The following is a 21054-nucleotide window of genomic DNA, read 5'->3' on the forward strand; positions in this document are numbered from 1 at the left end:
CCCACTTTACTGGTCTCTTTGTTTGGGGTTTTTACTACATACATGTTGGACTTCTCAATCAATGATTCTCATGTCTCACCTTTAATTTTTTTCCCCTTCTTAAAAAAGGCACATTCATATATTGCTGATGGGACTGCAAACTGGTACAAACACTATGGAAAGCAGTATGGAGATTCCTCAGAAAACTTGGAATGGAACCACCATTTGACCCAGCTATCCCACTCCTCCGTTTATACACAAATGACTTAAAATCAGCACACTACAGTGACACAGCCACATTAATGTTTATAGCAGCACAATTCACAATAGCTGAACTATGGAACCAACCTAGGTGCCCTTCAACAGATGAATGAATAAAGAAAATGTGTTCTATATAGTCAATGGAATATTACTCAGCTTTAAAGAAGAATGAAATTATGACATTTGCAGGTAAATGGATGGAGTTGGAGAATATCATGCTAAGTGAAATAAGCCAATCCCAAAAACCCAAAGGGCAAATATTTTCTCTGATATGTGGATGCTAATTCACAATAAGGCAGTGGGGGTGGGAGTGCTTAGGAAGAATAGAGTTATTTTAGATTAGGTAGAGGGGAGTGAAGGGGGGAGAGCAGGTATGAGGATAGGAAGTGTAGTAGAATGAAACATACATTATTACTTTGTATACATATATGACTGCATTACCAGTGTGATTCTACAACAGGTAAAATCAGAAAAATGAGAAATCATATCCCATTTATGTATAATATGTCAAAGTGCCTAAATGCATTCTACTGTCATATATAACTAATTAGAACAAATAAAAAAATATATAAAGTAAAAATTTTTTCTCCTTCTCTTTGACTTTTTGTACGGTGTTAGGCACTTTCAGTGCTGCTTCCAGGCTCAATGATAGAGAACTCCCTGCATACATTTTGATGTTCAACCCATCAGTTGAGGGTTTTGCTTTTTTAGAAGAAATTCAGCAATAAAATTTTTATTTTTTAGTGCCTAAAATAAGCAGTTAGATGAGCATCTGGAACACAGCCACAGTCCCAACTGCTGGTGTTCAGGGAACTTGTGCGCCCCTAGTGGTCAAGGCAAAGCACAACCAACCTTGCTGCTTCCCCAGCAAGCACCAGCTCACCCCTGAAGTGGCATGCTGGATGGAGGTGTGCCAGAGTGGAGTCACCAGGAGCAACATCTTCTCACCTGAAATGGATTTTTTTGCTTTCAATATTTTCTCATATCCCTTTCAGTAAATTAATTATACTTTTTAAAAGATTTTATTCTAATTGCTTTTGGTAAACTCTGTTTCCATGGACATTGGATATTCTAATGATTACATTTGGTGTATCTCCTCCATCATATTGTTTACTCTCAGCAATCAAATGTTTCTTTTTTTCTTTCTTTTTTAGTTGTTTCTTGATCGTTGTTCAACCATTTTCTTCTGATTATGTATTTAAGCTTTGATGTGAATGCCATAAACGTTTGCCACAGCCATTTCCAGTGCTCCTGAGAAAGAAACAGGATGTATTATCCTGAAGTTCAGGAGCTGGATTTCTGAACCTCTCCTCATTCTTTCTTGATGTGACCATCCACCTGGAGATGTGCCTTGCCTCTTAGGTCCACATACTCCCTCACACATCCTTCTCAGGGAAAACATTGTAAGTGATTCTTATTTGGAGTGAGTTGGAGTGGGAAGAATTCATATGTCTAAAATCTACTGGTCCACCCAAACATTGACCCTGGGTAATATTCTGAACCTTTTTCCTGCTCCTTTTGCTGCTACCTCTGAAGTTCTATTACTCTGAAACTTTGTCAGCATTTTTTTCTTAACAGACATGTAAGGCTGTGGTTCTTCCATCTATTGGACTCCATCTGTTTTTTATCTTTCTAAAATAATTCATAATTTGGGAATACTAAAATTTTCCCTCCACTTTCTGATTTTCCAGCATTGCTATGAGTTCATTTACTTAACACATCTTTTCTTATCATAGACCTGGAGCAGGAACCGGAGATCATAGTTCTCAAGAGGTCATTTAATCCAATCCCTAAGTGGAGTTGCTGAGTCCACCTGGTTTATTCCTTGCTGCAACAAAAGATGATACACTTGAAACTGAAGGCAAATGAAAGATAAAGATTACAAATTGAATTATAAAATAATTAAGGGCAATAAGAAAGTGCCTTATGGATAATAAAAAATAATGAGATTGCTGATAAAAAATAGATTCTAAAAGGGCAGAAATTATTTGGAAATGAGAGACATAGTACACAGTTTAGACAAGATATAGTGAATTTTGGAGTCCAAAGAGCCATATTCCTTTTGAAGTTACTCTGAAAAGTGATTGATGAAATCTAATAGAATCTTTAAAAGCATTTGTCAAAGAAAGATTGAATTTTGATTATGGCTTAGGCATTGATTGATTACATACCTCTTAGGATTGATATAACCCCCAAATTAACAGTCGCAAATTTTTTATTTCAGAATTAAGAAGCATAAGTTAAGGATGATGCCACAACGAGGGATTTGATTTTCCTTCTTTCTGTTTTTCCTAAATATGCAGCACTCATAAATTTTAGGTTTAAAGTGTTTATTTTGTACTTACATTATTTTCTTTATTTAGATTTGTTTTTTTCAAGTTGGAAATGTTGCTACAAGAAAGTTATGGACTTTTAGTCTGACAATTGCTATTTTGAGAAGGCAATTTCTAAAAAAGTTGACATAAAAATCTCATATCCTTATGTGGTTATTGTTGGCATTGATCAATTCTTATTCATTTCTTACACAATAGTGATGTGTCAAAATCGTAGCCAGGAAAGAGGAAGACTTATAAACATAGCTACTTTCCTGTGCCTACACACCTACTAGTAGTAAATGTGAATATTTAGTGTTTATCTTCTAGAAATACAAAAAAAAATGGTGGGAGAATGTAGATTCACAAATATCCTGATGGACAGTATCCAAAACAACTGTCTAGTAGCATGAATTCCTGAGTATACTACCCAAGTCTCTTTTCTCTCCTCTCCTTCTCTAACACATGGCAATCATAGCCATCTAGTTACATTTGGGAAACAAAATTTAAATAAAATGTTTTAGTACATTCTGATGCTTGTTTGCAAACAGGTATGGAAGTCTACTCTTGCAAACAAGGACAATTTTGGTATTCAATCCTCTTTTGGACAACAGTAACCTATACAAAGGAGTAAGTAATGTTGCAAATGAAGACCTTAGACGCCAGACACTTTGTTAGTCAGAAACATTTCTAGGGGAAGCAACTAACTGATGTAGGTGTAATGAACACATAAGTCTAGATGAAGACTCTGCTTTTGTGGTTGATTCTCTACATTTTGCAAGAAACCACATTGAGAAACATCATATGGGCATGGTTGAATGCCTCAAGCCTTAGTTAATGAATGAACCTGTTTTAAATTGGCTTATTTCTGGTCTCCCAAGAATTTCTACTTTTGTTCTCCTTAGTGTCTTTAAAATTTCAGGGGCATTTGAGTTTCAAAATGCCTGTAAGCTGGAACAAGATGATTTTGCTACTAGGAATGGTCTGTTTGGAACAAGGCACATCTGCAAATCTTCCTCTTCCCAAAGGTAAGTTCCAAATAAGCTCTATAACTACCTTTGTCTGAAGGAACCTTTACTGAGAATGGGCATCACAACTGCACTCCATATTATTTTGAAAAAATTGAACAAGCAAATATGTTTTAGAGATCTGATTATTTCTTCAATAAATTTTTAATTTTGCTCCTACAATCGGCATGTGAAATAGGGTGAAATGCTTAAGGAATGCAACTAAGTTTGTTTCACTTAGGTGTACTAAGTGAACTGGGGTTATTTATTTATTTATTTGGACATGTTTCATACTACCATCTTTCATAGAGCAAACTCTGCACATAAGCATAGGTCTAGAAGCATTTGTAATCTTTTGGAAAATTATATTGCTAGGAAATATGAAGCATGTTCACTGTGATATATTGGAAATAGTCTTTTCCTTGTGATTATCATAATCTGAAAATAGTTCTTGGCAGGCTTCTTTGTGGTCAGAGTTGTGCCAGCCCAAAGAACCACCATGTTTTCTGTCTTTGCCTCAGTGAGTTCAGGAAATAATAAATGTCTGTCTTTGCTTCAGTGAGTTCAGGGAAACAATAAATTTTGTATCTAAATTATTTATGACTCATTCAGCTGAAGCAGTAAGAAAATAAGATGTTGATCCAACATCGTACTCCCATTGGCTTCAGAATAAAAAAAAAATTGAGCATTATATTCATGCACTGCTATCATTTAGGTGAGCATCTCTTTTATTCTTTTATTTTTTCATCTGAAATGTGAAGATAACAATGCTTGATCCTTAGGCATGGAATGAAGATTAAACAGGGAGTCCTATGAAAGAGGTTTTTATATTTTAGCATATTTGTCTAAATATCTGTGTTATTAGAGATATGTTCTAAAGAAAAAACATTTTGATGACTCACTTAATTTCCAGGGAATTTAATGCTCAGAATTGTGCTAAACCTAAGAAATACAGAGATGAATAAGATGTAGGTCTTTTCCTCAAATAGTTCATGGTCTGGTGATGGAGCAAACTATACAAGTATAGCATGGTAAAAACGATTAAGTGATGGGCTGGGGGAGAAGGATTGCTACACAACCCAGGGGAGAGACCCTTAACCCAGTTTTAAGAAATCAAGGACGACTCCTCACTTGAGATGATTTCCAAGCTCAGAAGTAAATGAGAGGATTTATTTAGGCAAAGGAGTGGGTAGATTATGAGACAAGATTTTATAAATCCTCCTAAAATCGTGTGGAAAGACATACATGTGACATGCCATCTCTGAATTACCTGGTAGAGGTCAGTATCTTTAATCTAACCTATTTTTTATTTGAGAAGTCAAAAAAGCCCACGGAGTGCAAATGAATGCAAATTTTTTAAGGGATAAAGTCTTTTCCACAAAGAGGAAAGATTTGTCTTATTACCTGGCAACCTTCTATTCTAAACTCTGGTATGTGAATCAGGACACTGTCTTCACTCCACAGTCCTTTCCATCCCAGCAGAGAAATAAATCCAGTAGCATTTGTTAATATATGACTGTGTGACTGGCACCACAGACTGCAGTCTCAGACTCAGTCTCATGAGTGGAACAGAGAAATATGCACACAACTGCAATGAAAGCAGAGGATGTTATCACCGACAATTAATTGAGCAACTTTATTCTTTAAGAATTGTGGTAGATGTTGTGGATGTCAGTATTTCTAAGACTTATGTTCCTATATTTGAGGATCCCACCATACAGTTGTGTTGAAAGACACAGAAATAGCCATAATGGTGCATGATAGATATCATAGAAGAGAATACAGAGTGCTGTGAGAAACCTCTCAGGGGCTAGAGAGCTCAGAATCAAAAGAGGTCTGCATTCCTAATAACCCACTGGAGACCTCCTCCTGAGGCCTTAACCCATACTTCAGGAAAGTATATCCCTTTATGATATACTTGTCCTACATTGACACAAACTGAGCAATTTACTGAAAATTAAAGCAAATCCCAACAACTAACTTAGAATCACTTTGTAATCTTTCTACTCCCTGTCTTGCTGATTTTTCATGCTCAGAAGGCTTTCCTATGTTTCTCAGTATTAGAAACTATTTAGTCACTCAATGCTTGTCTTATTTTTTCCCCAGGTACTGAATGTGGGAAGAATCTGGCTAAGATAGGGCCTCAGAATTATTTTAACATTTTCAGTCGCATTGTTGGGGGAAGCCAAGTGAAAAAGGGTTCTTACCCCTGGCAGGTGAGTCTCAAGAAATATTCTCTGGTATGTGAGTTGTGAGATGTCTCAGGGATGGATCTCCTCAATAATTGAGTCTTCAGTGCTCCATCCTGTCTAGTCCTTCACTAACAATCTTATGAGTGCATACAAAAATCCAAGTTCCTCATGATGTACAATTGAGTTCCAGAAAAAGTTTGTTCAGAACAATTATACGCGCTGTTGACTTGAGTCACAAACTATTAACAGTAATGCAATCCATAACTTTCAACCCTTAAGACAAAAATACCACTTCAAGAAGCTAAAAAAATGAATTTACTATTTAAAAAACAATTTTTGATTGAACGAGTATATTTTAAAATATATTTGACTTGTTATAGTTAAAGACCAGAGAATCCACTTTGTGCTTGGGGTGTAAGGTTCTCACGTATATAATAGGACCTCTCACAGAGCAGTCAAGAATACTGCCTCCTTAGTATCTAATGTCCTAGGAATTCTACCTCAGTTTAATTTCCTGATCCTTCTATGACATGAAAATGGATTTGTGCTTCTGCACCAGCCCCAGGGTTTGCATCTATTGTCTTTGAAACTCTTGAGATTTTCCTTACCCTTGAGGGAATGTTATCTTCTTGCTTCTTAAATTTCCATTTAAAGCAATCCTTCTTAATTTTTACTTCTCATGGATAAGTCATAACTTTTAGGTCAATGAACAAATGTTAATGGTTGGTTGATTAAGTTTGTGTTCGGGAGGTTGACTGATTAACTGAATAATTGTCATTTGATTAACTGTTTAAATACTTGATAGAGTAATTAGACTGATCAGTTAGTTACTTGATCAGGTATTTTTCTAGACAGTTTAGAAGTCCATGTTCAGTTCCTATTAACAGTAATTCATTGACTTTTACTTACTTGCTCTTTGTTCTATTCTTGGCCTCTTCACTCTGTTTCTCTCTTTCTCTTTCTCCCCCCTTTTCCTCTCTCCCTCTCTCTCCCTCCCTCCTTCCCTCCTTCTCTCCCTCTTCGTCTTCCTCTTTCCCTCTCTCTCATGCTGAGGATCAAACCCAGGGCCTCACAAATGCTAAGCATGCCTGAGTTCTACCACTGCCCCCTCTGTATTACTTTTCCTTTGATTTCTCATTAAATAATTTTGGTCAAAAGTGGACAATTCTAATAAATTGCTATGTTCTAATTCCAAAAATGTAAATATTATCATTAAAAGTATTTAATTGTACATTAAAGTCATTTTAGAATCAAATAAAATATTATGAATAGGATAAACCAAAGATAAAAAGTATGCTCGAGAGGTAGAATCAGAATGACTTTGAAAAAGATAAAAGGGTCAAAGAGTTTATTAAAAGTATGAGAAAATTATAGGTTCAAACTATTTCTCTAAGAGGCTTGGATAACTGGAGCATGTGTTGAAAGGCTTCCAAGTCTACAACTTGCCTTTTTCCCAAAACAGCCATACTCAGCTATATTTTCTACTTATTTTTCTTCGTTCTTAGGTAATGTTCATACTGTCAGAGCCACAGAACTGGGTCAACAGTGTTATCCAAATAAAGAAATAAATACTAATATTTCTAACTACCATCTCTACTAAAACTCTTACAGCCAATCATTTAAAAATAACTACATCTTATCTAGACCAAGGCTGTGAATGTTCTGGTTCCAGCACTACCCTTCTTTCTGAGCTGTAGTGTATGCATTTTACCCCTTAAGAAATTATGAGTGAGGGTTAGGGATGTGGCTCAAGCGGTAGCGCGCTCGCCTGGCATGCGTGCGGCCCGGGTTCAATCCTCAGTACCGCATACAAACAAAGATGTTGTGACCGCCAAGAACTAAAGAAATTATGAGTGAGTATCTGGGTCTATATTTTAGAATATGCTCAGTTGTCAGATTTGGGGAATCCTTGAGCATGAACTTGTACCCATTTAAGGTCTTTACTATTCAGGTGTCTCTGAAACAAAGGCAGAAGCATATCTGTGGAGGAACCATCATCTCTCCACAGTGGGTGATCACAGCTGCTCACTGTGTGGCAAACAGGTAGGGATGGACTCACTCAAGGAAGAAAATCAGATCACCCCCTTCCTCTCCCTTGGAATCTTCAGTGATGACTCTTAAAATATGGGGGAAACTCTGATGCTATAACACAAATGGGGCTTGGTGACATTGTCAGATGCTACTCAACTAGGTTGAAAATACACATTCTTCACAGAGGTAAAATACTAAATTGTAATCAAGATCCTGTCTCCATTTTTGTCCTCTTTCATTTAAGTCTGCAAAATTTATTTGGATGCCCAGCTAGACACCAGGGAGTGCCAACATACAAAAATTGAGACACAATCCCTATCACCAGAGAGCTAATAGACTGAAAGAATAGTCAACTGATAATTTCTCCACAATGTGGCAGACAGTAGGCTAGTGAGATGTTGTATGTTAGATTAGGTACGTAATATAGTCAAAATTCAGAGGCATATACCAAGAGAAAATGATGCCCTTTCTAATTTTGTATAAAAGTATCAATCTTAAGATGAAGGATTCCAAAAAAAATGGTAAGCCAAAGCTCTTCATCCATCTCAACAATCCTACCAAACTCCTTTCTAATTACCCAGGAAGATGGGGTCTTTTCCATGTCGTATAAGGTCTTTAAATCACAGATATAAGGAAGGTAAGGAGAAGATCCCAATTTTCCCTTGTTGTAATTAGTTCTAAATCCTTGAGTGTGTGTGCTCTCTGTGACATTAGAGTTATTATGCTATTCTTCATAATATACACTCTGCATGTCTTTGACGTTGAAGCAGCATATTTAGTGGGAATCCCAAATCATTCTCAAAGGATTTCATTGGTATTAAGTTTGGAAAAATATCCCAGGATAGCTGACTATGATCCTCTAGACTTTAGAAGCCTGAATTACAATGTATATGCATCTCTAGATAATCAGAACTGATTATCTAGAGATAATAAATGTTAAGTTTATCATATCATTGCTCCATATGAAGCCACTCTTTACTAATTCTGCTCTGAAACTGGGGATCTCTGCATGTTCTTTCTAATAGCATTGGAATCATTCTCATTTTCTCAGCAACCCCACCACCCACATTATCTATATAATTTTAAAGAGACAAATTTGTCAGCGGCTGTACTGTGAGTTTCATTGAAATCCACCATTTTACTGCTCCCTCTTCATAGAAACTTTGCATCAACTTTGAACGTTACTGCTGGAGAACATGACTTGAGCCAGGAAGAGCCAGGAGAGCAAACCCTCACCATTGAAACCATCATTGTACACCCACGATTCACCATCAAGAAACCAATGGACTATGATATTGCCATTTTGAGGATGGCTGGGACCTTCCAATTTGGTAAACATTTGAGGTTCACCCTGATTTGCATGCCCCCTGTTCCCATGACCTTTGACTCATAATTCCCTGCAGTTCATATTATATAGCATGTACCCAGCTGTTCTAAATCATGTGTTTTGAGATAGAGATTTAGGCTGGAAGGTTCTCTACCTGAAACTCTCTCTGCTTGTAGTTCTGGATATAGAATTATGTGGAGTCAAGAGAGGAGAGGATCTCTATCTGATAAGTAACCCCAGTAGGTTCCAGGAAGATATTACAACTCTCACCAAGGTCTTTGCACCTAGATGCAAATTGTTGAATGGCTAATGGCATCCTGTCCTCTGTGAATGAGATGAGCACTGCTTTGATGTTTCTTTTAGGCCAGTCGGTGGGACCTGTGTGTCTTCCAGAACCAGGGGAGAGATTTGAGGCTGGATTTATTTGTACAACTGCAGGCTGGGGCCGCTTGACTGAAGGTAAGAATACCTGTGCCATTTTTCTTAATCAGAGGCTTGAACTTTCTGGTGGGCAATCAGAAAATAGAATTTTAATCTACTTTTTTAAAACAGTTATGTCAACCTTTTGAAAGATAAAAAATGTAACATTGTACTTAGAAATTTAGGTTTTTCCAAAGGACACAAACCTGAATCCAGTTGATGAGGTGAATAGGGCATCTTCAACTCAGAAAGGGTCAGTGCGCCTTGCTGAGGCTCCTGTCCTGTGTTACAGATGGCATCCTCTCACAAGTCCTGCAGGAGGTGAACCTGCCTATTTTGTCCAAGAAAGAGTGTGTGGCAGCTCTGTTAACCCTAAAGAATCCATTTAATGGGAAGACCTTTCTATGCACAGGCTCCCCTGATGGAGGGAGGGATGCATGTAAGGTGAGTGGCAGTGGCGGGCTGACAGGCTCCACCCAGGCAGATCTCTCCTCGGCTTTTTTAGCAGGTGAGGGGCTTCAGGAAGGCTAGTTCCAGCTGAACCTGGAATCTGGAAAGAAGAGCCAGAAGTAAAAAGGAAAGATAAAGTCAAAATAAAGTGAAAGTTTAAACAATCTGTTTTGAGCAGGGGTGTTCAGAGGAGGTTATCTGATTTTTTCAAAAAGACCAAATAATAGATATAGTGCCAAGAATAAGCTCAGGATTCATCCCTGCAGGATGGATGGAGCTTTCTTATTTGGAGTTTGTAGATGTTTGGAATTTTACTTGTCTTCTGTTCTCCCGTTGATCAAGAGCTGAGGTCAATTATTAAGTATCTTGTGGATAAAGAGTGAGCGCTGTAGGGCATCAGCACTGACAATGATGGTAAAAGAAGCTTCTTTCTTCTTCAGGGAGATTCAGGTGGCTCACTCATGTGCCGAAATAAGAAAGGAACCTGGACTCTGGCTGGCGTGACTTCCTGGGGTTTGGGCTGTGGTCGAAGCTGGAGAAACAATGGGCAGAAAGATGAGCAAGGGTCCCCTGGGATCTTCACAGATCTTAGTAAAGTGCTTCCCTGGATCCGTGAACACATCCAAACTGGTAATAAAGCCATTATGCGAGGTTAAAAGTCGGTGTTTTCTGCTAGGGCAGATCATCAGCTGTCTAGCCAAGTCAGGACCAGAGTGAAGAGGTCTACTTCTGTTCTCAATTGGTGCATAAAGATTATGAAATTTGTTGTCAAAAACAAGAGCTGAATATGGTATGTGATACAGTAGAAAATGTTCAATGATATATGAATTCATACATCTTTTATTTTGTCAAGTTTGCCTTTAATTGAAACAGTTTCAACTTGAAGATATGTTTTCTCCACTTATTTCTCAGTTGTTCCAGCAAGATTCAGCTAGCTATAGCATAAAACAGTAGTAATTTTGCCACCCATGAAACTATTTAGGGGGATATTTGTGTTGTTACAACTAGAGAGGAGGCAGTGGCACCTACTGGGTAGGGGCCATGGATGCTGTTAAGTATACTATCAGTGCACAGTATGGCGTCCCACAAAGAATAATCTCATCCCAGATGTTAGTAGTGCAAAGGTTGAGAAGCCCTGGCACAGAACCAAGTTCAGTAAGTCAGAAAAGGCCAGCGAATGCATACCCCAGGGGCTGAATTGTAGCCTCATTTATATCTCCAAACTCAGCTTAGTCTTTTTTTTTTTTAACCTGGTTTCTAACAGCCTTAAAGGGCCTTCCATCCTTTCCTGAAACAGTTCATTCAAATTAGTTCAGTAGAAAACGACTTGTTGTGGAGCATATGGCACAGCATCAGGTACCTGAGCATTAAATTCAGGTTGTAGATATTCTAGAAACTTTTTTGTGCTTGTAGGAAAGTTATTTCCATCTCTAGCTTTCATTTTTATGTACAATCACCTCTTTATGTTCTGTGTAAATGTCATGTTAATCACTGGTTAATTACTGTCTGTTTCTTAATTAGGCTACTCAATAAACCAAGTAAAATCATCTCCTTTTTTATATCAAGACCCCTTTCATACTTTGTCATTTATCCTTTCTGTTCTTTCCACAAGAGTAGATTTTCATAGTAGTATATTGACTAAAAATTCTCTGCACATTTGAGCCAACTTTTTGAAATATTGTTTGTGATACCTAAGCTTTGAGTTGTGTTTTTCTTTTTCTTTCCCAGGACATCAAAGAAAGAGCTCCAGAGGTGGGTATTCCTGTAGCCTGCTCCACCAGGAGCATGAATTAACATTTAGCATTTCTGAATATCAGTTTCCTCTATAATCAAAAGTTACCCTCAGCAAGAGTTTTCATGTTTGCTAGGTATAAAACTACCAAGCACACCTGCAGCCCTGCTAGTTTGGACAATCACATGCCCACAGGAGCCCTGGATTTCCTCCTGTTTCTTTTCTTGTCTATTCAGTGCTCCATCTAATTCAGCAAACATTTGACAAACTCTAGCTTTGAATCAGAGACTCAGGAAAGAAAAGAGGTGGTACAGATGTGGTAAATAAGCTCCACACACCTCCCTGAAAGTGTCCTTCCTTATATCACATTGTATCCCTGTATCACATTGTAGCTCTGCAATTAATTCATCTAGTGATTTTGGGAAAGCTCTTTCCTATCTCTGGACCTCAGTTACTTCATCTATAAAGAATAGAGGTTGGACTAGATGGTCTTTAAGGCCTCTTTAGCTCAGATCTTCACTTGTTCTTTGAGCCCATAAAACTACCTACAAAATGCCATATGGAAAATAGCATCCTCAGAGCTCAGAGGCTGCTTCTAGCTGAAAATCTAGTTGAAGGAATCATTCTTATCCAAGGATGGATATTGAGAGATGGAGGTAAGAGAATGCAGGATGTAAGAGACCAGTAAGTCAGCCAAAACAGTTGAAATGAAGGATGTGTAATGGGGTTTCATGAGAGAAAAGAATAGAAAGATAACTTGATAGCGAGTTATGAAAACTTGAAACATCAGCCAAAAATTTGGGACTTTATTGAGCAATAAGAATTTGATTAATTAGATAAATAGATTAGAACTAGACTTTCCGGATAAAAGAATGGACTTTATAGTCATTTTGTTGAGCAGTAGCAAGGAAGAGGAAAGAAACAAACTTGATTCTTTGATAGTTTTGAGCATAAGAGACTAAGGATACAGAAAGTCATAAAGTCAGAAGTGGATGCAGATTTGCTGACCCAGAGAGATTCCATCAGCAGCACGTTGAGTTTCAGGGTGATAGCCAGGAGACCATTGTGAAATCTGTCTGAAGTTCAGAAAAGCAGAGATAATCATCAAAACTGAGGGTATGACTGAGACTGGTCAGAGGTCTGAAATATAGAGAGAAGATGAATGCTGGGATAGAACCTGGGAAATATCTGTATCCACAGAATGGGGTCAGAGGAAAGAATTAAGGAGAAAAACAAATCCAGAATCCTAAGGCTAAGCAGGATCTAAAAGGAACAAAAATGAATATGGCATCTCAGAAGGCAGGACAGGAAAATATTTCATAAAGAGTGAAAGAGTACATAAAGAATACCAGGAGGCTCCAGTGTCCTCCGCTTCTGGAAGGAGGGGCTATCATGGCCAGCCAACAACATTGACCCTGATTCCGTGACTTTCCCTCCCAGCATCATGCAGTGAAAAGGATGGTCTAGTCAGCGGGTCTGATGGGGAGCTGCACTTCCCAGAAAGTCTCCACGTGTATTATGACAGTGAGCAGTGAGTAGCCCCTTCTGTCACCCTTCCCCAGACTCCCACCTCCAGTCTGGCTACACCCATTAACTGGACAGCAATTGTCACTTTCTATCTAGAAATAACATCCTCTCCATGTGTCTGTCTGCAGACAGTGTGTATGGACCCTGTTGGCACCAGAGGGAATGCATGTGTTGCTGAGTTTTTCCCGCATGGATGCAGAGGCTTGTCACCACAATCACCTGGCAATGTATTCTTTGGAAGACAGACTCTTTGGTGAGTGGATTTTCACTCTGACCAGTGGAAATCAGTAATAAGTGGCTTAGAGAGGCCTGGTTACAATAAGTTTGGCATGGAGTCATCTGTAGATGCCACACTTCTGGTCTCCCAGTTTGAGACTCAGATCAGGAGGAGTACAGAGGAACTGAACCTGAGACTGCAGGGTCACAGGGCATTTCACTTCTGCATCATTTTCACTTGCTCTTATTAAACTGGGAGTAACATCTAGGCATATTGCAGGGTCTCCCAAGCAGAAAGCTGCTTTCCCAGGCATGAAAAGGATCTTTACCTGAATTATCAAACTAAGCAGACAGATGATGACAGAAAACAATGAAAAGGAGACAACAGTTACATAAGAAACAGGAATGGAGTGGTGTCTCTGTGGTTCTAAACTGGACACGGTTTAGCCCCTCAGGAAATATTCGGCTATGTCTTAGAGACTTTTTTGGATGTTACAACTGTAGAGAGTATTACTAGAAAGATGTTAGGTTGTCACAACTGGAGGGTGTTTTACTGGTGGAAGCCAGAGTGCTACATAAGACACCAAAAAACAACAACAAAAAAAGACATAAAACACCCAATAGTGCTGAGATTGAGACACCCTGTTTTAGACAATCCTGAAATATCATGGAAAATTCAGTTCTCTTTAAGTCATTTAAAGGGTGATGTTTTCTAGATTCTAAGCCAAGAATCTTCTTTCTCATCTTGCAGGAAAACTCTGTGGAGAAATCCTCCCTTCGTCTGTTCTTGTTGGTTCCAATTCTATAAAGCTGAAGTTCATTTCTGATGCCACAGATTATGCCACTGGGTTTAATCTCACCTATAAAGCTGTTACCCCAAACTACTTTCCTGGTAAAACCATTTATACTTATCACAAGCCCTCCAGACCCTTTGAAAAAGTTTGGGCATCATAGGCATTAGCCCCCTGGCAAGGCCCACTAGTTTCATAGTGGAGGGGACCAACTGGCCAGCTTGAGAGCAGGGTGCAGTCTCTCCTTCCACAGCCTTGATGATTTGTATTTATCACCTACCCAAGTAAGCTGAGAAGACCCGAAGAATTCTATAAGATCTATGCACATCCCTCTTCCTTCTTGTTGGCTCTGTCTAAAGATTCAGTTCACGCATCACCTGTGAGAGATGGGAGGGAACAATGAGAATTCCTCTTCCTTAGGTGCTTCCATTTGTTTAGAATTTCTTTATGTATTTCAGATTCAGGTTGCAATTCCTTAACTATCCTTTTTAAAGAAGGCATCATACAGAGTCTTCACTATCCTGAAGACTACAATAACATGGCCAACTGTAACTGGATTTTTCAAGCCCCCAAACATCACATAATTAAGGTATTGACTTGGGTTACTCTTCCTTAGCCATGGCATATCCACAGAACAGCTATCAGAAGCACCATGCAGCAGAGGTTTTTATCTGAGTTATCCGCGGCTATATTCAAGTTTTAATTAAACACTTGAATAATGAGCCAGCTTATTTTCCCCTGCAACTATCCACTTTTACCACTAGATAGCACTTGCACTCTTTAGTTTTTGTTAAAAACAAAACCAACCCCCGCCCCCCAAAGTGGTGTTGTCTTAACCTTTGTATGCTGGTGACTTTATCAGTCTCTAGTTCCTTCTAGAAACAAGCATTTCTTCCTTACAATTCAACCTCTGACAAAACACTGTGTATGTAATGGCAAATAGATGTCAATAACAATTAGTCCAAAATCATTAAGCCTTCTAAGTAGAGGAGATAGAGCAAAGAAGAAACAATGCAGAACAGACACAGGGGATGACTAGATTCAAAGAATCACAAGTGTACTTGGGGTGGGGGCTGGTAGCAGGTGAGGTTGAGACCCTTTAATACCAGGATATGGTGTTTATTCCACATTTGCCTATGAGTGATACTGGCCATTCATTGGTTTGTTTTCCCATTAAACACTAATGGACCATCTGCAGAGAGATGTCACTAGGTAGCTGAAGGTCAGGCTACAGTCAGGATGAGATTGGACTTAGGATTTATTTATAAGTATTTCTTTTAAAATAATAATTAAAAGCAAGGGGTATATGAAGGAGTAAGGGCAGACAAGACCTCAAAGTTCTCCAGTATGGGAGTATATTTCCTAACAGTAGTTCACGTCTTGAGAATTGGATGGTCATTAGGTGTTTTATTATTGTGTGACTGTTACAGAGTGTCTTCACACAACCAAGACAGCTCCAAGGTCACAAGATGTATAATCTTATGAGACCACTGTCCCATATGTGTTCCATTGTTGACCAAAACATTGTTATGCTGTGCATGACCATATTTGAACAGGAAAGAGATCTGAGATGCAGGAGTAAAACTGAATTGATGAAGTCACTCCAGAGAATGGATCTTCTCACTTAAAACACAAAATAAAACAAATAAACAAAAAGATGTGGCAAATAGTTTTGGGCTTACCACATAGAGTTTAAAGAGAATGAGAATTAAGGATGAACTATTCAGACACCACCACACCCCTCAATAAGGCAGAATAATTGGATTGGACAATTAAAAAGTTGAAAAAAGTTGGGCGTGGCAGTGTCTGAAGTACTAAAATAAGTCAGAAATTAGGAGCAGAAACAAGATCACATAAGTTTTACAAATGAGTGAGATGAGTATAGATCTTCTTTTTCTAATGTTTTCTGAAATCCAAAATAGAGTTAAGGCAAAAATTTCAGCAGAATTAAGGGAAAAAATTTATTCACAATGAAAAAGTTTATTCACAATAAAAAATTTATTCACAAAGAATATTTCTAGGAGGAGTAAGAAGAGGGAATTTAGTTGAAAACCGGAAAATTCTACTCTTCTAATGTCTTCCTCCAGAGCAAGTTGAGCAAATCCAGATTTCTTTGCTTAATCAAAATAAGGTCATTCATCTGCATTGTTTACTCTGAGAATAACCTTCAGTCTTCTCAGCTGTCATTTCAGAGTCTGGAAATAGAAGAAAGTGGAGACTGCACTTCTGACTATGTGACAGTGCACAGTGACGTTGAAAGGAAGAAGGAAATAGGTTTGTGTTCCTCAAAGGCTCAGCTTCCCTGGTTTGCAATTAGACCCAGTCTTGAGATGATTGAGATGAAGGATATAGCTCAGTTTTCCTTAATTCCCCTGTACCACCACTCCTTTTTCAGGGGCAGAAGGAGAGAGACAGGACCAAAGAACCACTTGAATAGAAAATTCAAAAGGCCCACAATGAAGGAAGAGCCAGATGGGGAAAGTCCCATCAAAATAAGCCCTGTAGCTGGAACCAACTCTTGGCAGCGTTTTAGTGGGAGTGTGGCAGACGAAACAGAATTGAAATATCAATGGGGTTAAAAGAATTTTTTAAAAAGCAAGCTGCCTTTTTATTTTGAAAATGAAGTGTGATATTTACCTGAAAAGCTTACTTCTCAAACATTAACTGGAGGACACATTTTTTTTTTCTCCTATCCGTGTCATGTTTATTTGCCTGGCACTGGTTGATGCTTTGGATGGGTCTTCAACCAGCTCGGCTGTGTGGCTATGATGTCCCTCCCCCCGTGCTGAGCTCCTCCAGTGTCATGCTCATCAACTTCCAATCAGATGAAAATGGCACCTCCAGAGGCTTCCAGGCTGCAGTCTCCTTCATTCCTATAGCAGGTAAGAAGAGGGAGGCAACGATCCTCAGTGTCTAATTCTAATCCTCATAGAGTGGTAATAAAGGGAAGCCTTTAGAGTCCAACATGGATCCAATTGATTTTCATAATTTGTGGTAATTAGATCCTATAAAGTCACCGTGAACACTGAATAAGTGGATACTGAGCCATAGCTCCTAAGAAAATACAAAGTTATTTTCCTAGGGGCACTGTACATTTTTTATCAACCCATCAATACATAACTTTGTTTTAAGTGTCTCTGCTTAAAGACACATTATTTCATATGCATTAATGATTCATTAGCACTAAATTCAGAGCAAATAGCACTATAACTCATATCTGAACAAAGCTTTTCTAACACATTCTGAGGTACATTGCAGTCTTCTTGCACTTAGCGACACTAGAGGGCACTTCAGCACTATGCTTGGAAGACACACTAAACTGAAGTCACCAACAAAAAGCACACCCACTAATGTGGTACTCAATAGACCACAAAAAGGACATTTGTTTATAGGATGAGAGCTGAAACAAGAAGGCAGGGAATTGCCTTATTTTACGTCAGCCGAAAACCTGAAAGTTAGATGTTTGTGAAAGCACCATGAATAATGCTTTTGAGGTTATGAACACATTTTAGTGAGTAGGTGAATTCACATATATGGAATCTATAAATAAGAAAGAAATATGGTGTGTCTGAATCTTGGCCTATCCTTACTAGATGTGTGGTTTTTAAGAAAGAATCATCTCAATGTCATTTTCAATCTTACAATGGGAGAATAATCATGTCTAGGAAAGAATGGAGTGGAGATTAAATCAGATAAGATACACTTGGCTATAAGCAAGGGCTCATATAACAAAAAAAAAAACAGAACATGAAATATAATCACCAATCCCAGGCCCTGGAGACTACATATCTTTTTTCCCAGTCTTCACCATGATCCCTCTTCCATATGGGAGATCCCACGAAGCAATTATCTGCTTCCCAAGTTGTTCCTTCTTGATAAGAAACTACTGTTGGAAGAGAAAAGCCAGGTTATAGTTACAATATTCCACTTCTCAGTTAAAATACTCACAGAGTCCTTCTAACTGAGGTGTCCCAAAATTCTAACATTATCTCATAAGTCATTTTCTGATGATTTATAAGTCATTTTCTGATGACTTAATTCACACAAAGAAAACCAACCCTGGTTTTCTTTGTGTGAATTAAGCAATTATGTTATGTTTATATCCAGATTTAAACACCTCGGTATTAGAGGATGAACCAGTGTTTCTGGAGACATGGAATGTGCCATCTGAAGAAATTAATGCTTCTGGTAAGCTGTTTGGGGACTGTAACTACTTAATGTGTATGCGTGTGTATACACACAAATACACACACATATGTATATACACACATATACATATATATGGAACATATTATCCAGGGTTCAGTCAGAGAAGCAGATGTGATGGGTTGAATATGTTTTCCTTCCAAATTGTGTTGGAATCCTCCAGTACCCTAGAATGTGACTTTACTTGGATATAGGGTCTTTACAGAGATTAACTGAGTTAAAATAAGGTCATTAGCTTAGTCCCTAATTCTATATGAATGCTAGTCTTAATAGGGGAAATTTGGATGTAGAGAGACACACATAAAAAAGAATAACATGATATGAAGAAGAAGGCAGAAATCCAGTGACATATCATTTATAAGCCAAGTGTTTTAGTCAGCTTTGCAATGCTATCACCAAAATTCCTAACAAGAACCACTTAGAGGAGGGAAAGTCTATTTGGGGCTCTGGTTTCAGAATTTCTCAATCCATAGATGGCTGAGTCTATTGCTCTAGATCCAAAGTGAGGTGGGATATCATGGTGGAGGGACACCGTGGACAAAAATGGCTCACCTCATGGAGTCAGAAAGTAGAGAAAGGGGGAGAGAGATAGGGCCCAGAGTGAGGATGCACTCTTCCAGAGTATACCTCCAGTGACCCACCTCCTCTAAAGTTACCACCCAGTCAGTCCATTCAAACTAGCGTGAACTGACCAGGTTAAAGCTTCCAGTAATCTCTGAATATTCATGCATTAACACAGAAATTTTGGGGGGACACCTTATGCCCAAATCATAATACCAAAGAACACCGAGAGTTGCCAGTGAACCACCAGAAGCAAGAAAGGTCCATTGAACCTCCATCACAGATCTCCGAAAGAACAAACCTGCCAGCTCATTGATCTTGGACCTCTACAACTGCGAGACAATAAATTCTTGTTGTTCCAAGCCACCTAGTTTGTGGTACTTTATTATAGCAGCTCTAGCAAATGAGTGCTTCAGAATTTGCTTGCATGATTTATAAGAGCTGACCAAGCAAGAACATCCTTAAGGCAGGCAGACAGAAAGGGAAAATGTCAACAGTATTGAATCCACAGCAGGAACTGAAGTTGTTCTCCGTAGGCAGTATCTCTTCTCTTTTTTCAGGAAGCCTCAGCCCTGCTTTTAAGACCTTCCAACTCAATACGCCAACCCACACAGATTGTCCAGGATGATTTTCCTTACCTAAAGGCAATGGATTAGGGATGATAGCTGCAAACTTCCTTCACAGCAACACCTAGTGTTCAACTGAATAACTACAGGTTCAGATCCAACCAAGTTGACATATCAAAAGGGTCATTGTCCCTTCTGTTCAAAGCAACACTGAAATATTTCCAGTCCAAGAATAAAACCTCCCTTCTTAACTGACTCATTTGGTGGGGATGACTCAATTATGTGCCAACTCCTGTTCTGACTCACAAGATCTTTCACTGAATAACAGCAAGTATCCCACTATGTTTTAACACCAATGAGTTTTGAAATTTACTGGGATTTACCATTTCCTTGTGTTCTCCATGACATCCACTGACATAGACATTGATATCCTGTTCCATATAGATGACACATTGGTGAGGGGACCAGGCAGAGGATGGAAGTGGGGAAACTTTCATACTTTGCCATTTTAATAGTTTGTTAAAAGTCAAGCATATTATTTTTTATTTATTTCTATTTTTACAAATTTTCTGAAACATAAAACACATAATAATAGAGTGGAGTGGATAGTGAATATTACTTGTAATGAGAAGGGATGGGAGCAGTCTGAATCTTTTCATTCTGTCCTCCTTGACAAAGACCTCCTGATGCACAGAGATCCCAGGTGAAGTGTGGCTGCAATATTTCCTTCTCTTGGCCACTAGGGAGTACATTCAGCACAGTCATTTTTCATCAGCCTAAACCAAACAGTATTTTCCAAGGAATCTAATTACAACCCTCAGTTACAGTTATTTTATTCCCAGGACCTGCTGCAATGCCCGGAACAAAGATGGTATCAAATAAATATTTGGAGAATAAAATTAAATAATTCACAATATATCCTGAAGAACATTTTCCTAATTTTCTCTCACTGAACTCAAACCTTCTTTAAAACTTTCTTCCTTTATATGTGACCATACAAACTTAAGGACAAGAAAGTTCACATGTGTCTGATTTTAAATATCACACCTACCCAGAGGACTCAAACCCTAAGATAGAATATCTTCTAGTGGGTAGAAGATGAATGTAAGATATATTGTAGATATTACAACTAAAATATTTGAAGACTGAATAGTTAGAGCAAAAAAAAAAGAGGGGGTCAAAGGTGAGCTTGATATTGTGCTCCTGGGTGAGAGACCCACTTCAGGTAATGTTTGTTTTTTATCTCTCTAGAATAGAATAAATATTTTTATCATTATTTCCAGGTGTCTCTCCATTGGCAATAAATATGCATCTTCTTGGCCCCAACCCAGGTGGATTATGAGATGCAAGAAGGCCACAGCCAGCTCCTGGCCATGGCTGGCCTGCCTGCAGATTGCCACTGAGTATCTCCGTAGAGGCACTATTATCCAAAAAACCACTGCTCACTGCCTCACCAGTAAGAAAGTACACTGGGCA

The 21054-nt window shown here is 38.5% G+C and overlaps 1 protein-coding gene across 1 annotated transcript; it reads left to right on the forward strand.

Moving 5' to 3' along the window:
• Positions 1-3492: 3492 nt before the first annotated feature.
• On the forward strand, positions 3493-19640 carry Ovch2 (ovochymase 2). The gene is made up of 16 exons (XM_005341084.2): positions 3493-3580; positions 5666-5775; positions 7703-7794; positions 8941-9113; positions 9473-9568; positions 9822-9973; positions 10420-10609; positions 11708-11731; positions 13152-13242; positions 13367-13491; positions 14206-14346; positions 14704-14834; positions 16426-16519; positions 16996-17127; positions 18353-18433; positions 19573-19640. The coding sequence occupies exons 1-16, from the start codon at positions 3493-3495 to the stop codon at positions 19638-19640; spliced, it is 1788 nt and encodes a 595-aa protein (XP_005341141.2).
• Positions 19641-21054: the final 1414 nt, after the last annotated feature.

The sequence above is a fragment of the Ictidomys tridecemlineatus genome, chromosome 4 (assembly GCF_052094955.1).
Source record: "Ictidomys tridecemlineatus isolate mIctTri1 chromosome 4, mIctTri1.hap1, whole genome shotgun sequence".
NCBI lineage: Eukaryota > Metazoa > Chordata > Mammalia > Rodentia > Sciuridae > Ictidomys > Ictidomys tridecemlineatus.

Bases quoted from the DNA above. Each gene is read 5' to 3' on its own strand.
- Ovch2 (XM_005341084.2), top strand. From the start codon at position 3,493: ATGCCTGTAAGCTGGAACAAGATGATTTTGCTACTAGGAATGGTCTGT. The intron at 7,795-8,940 runs GTAGGGATGGAC...CCCTCTTCATAG, and splicing joins GCTCACTGTGTGGCAAACAG to AAACTTTGCATCAACTTTGA. The intron at 17,128-18,352 runs GTAAGAAGAGGG...GTTTATATCCAG, and splicing joins CTCCTTCATTCCTATAGCAG to ATTTAAACACCTCGGTATTA.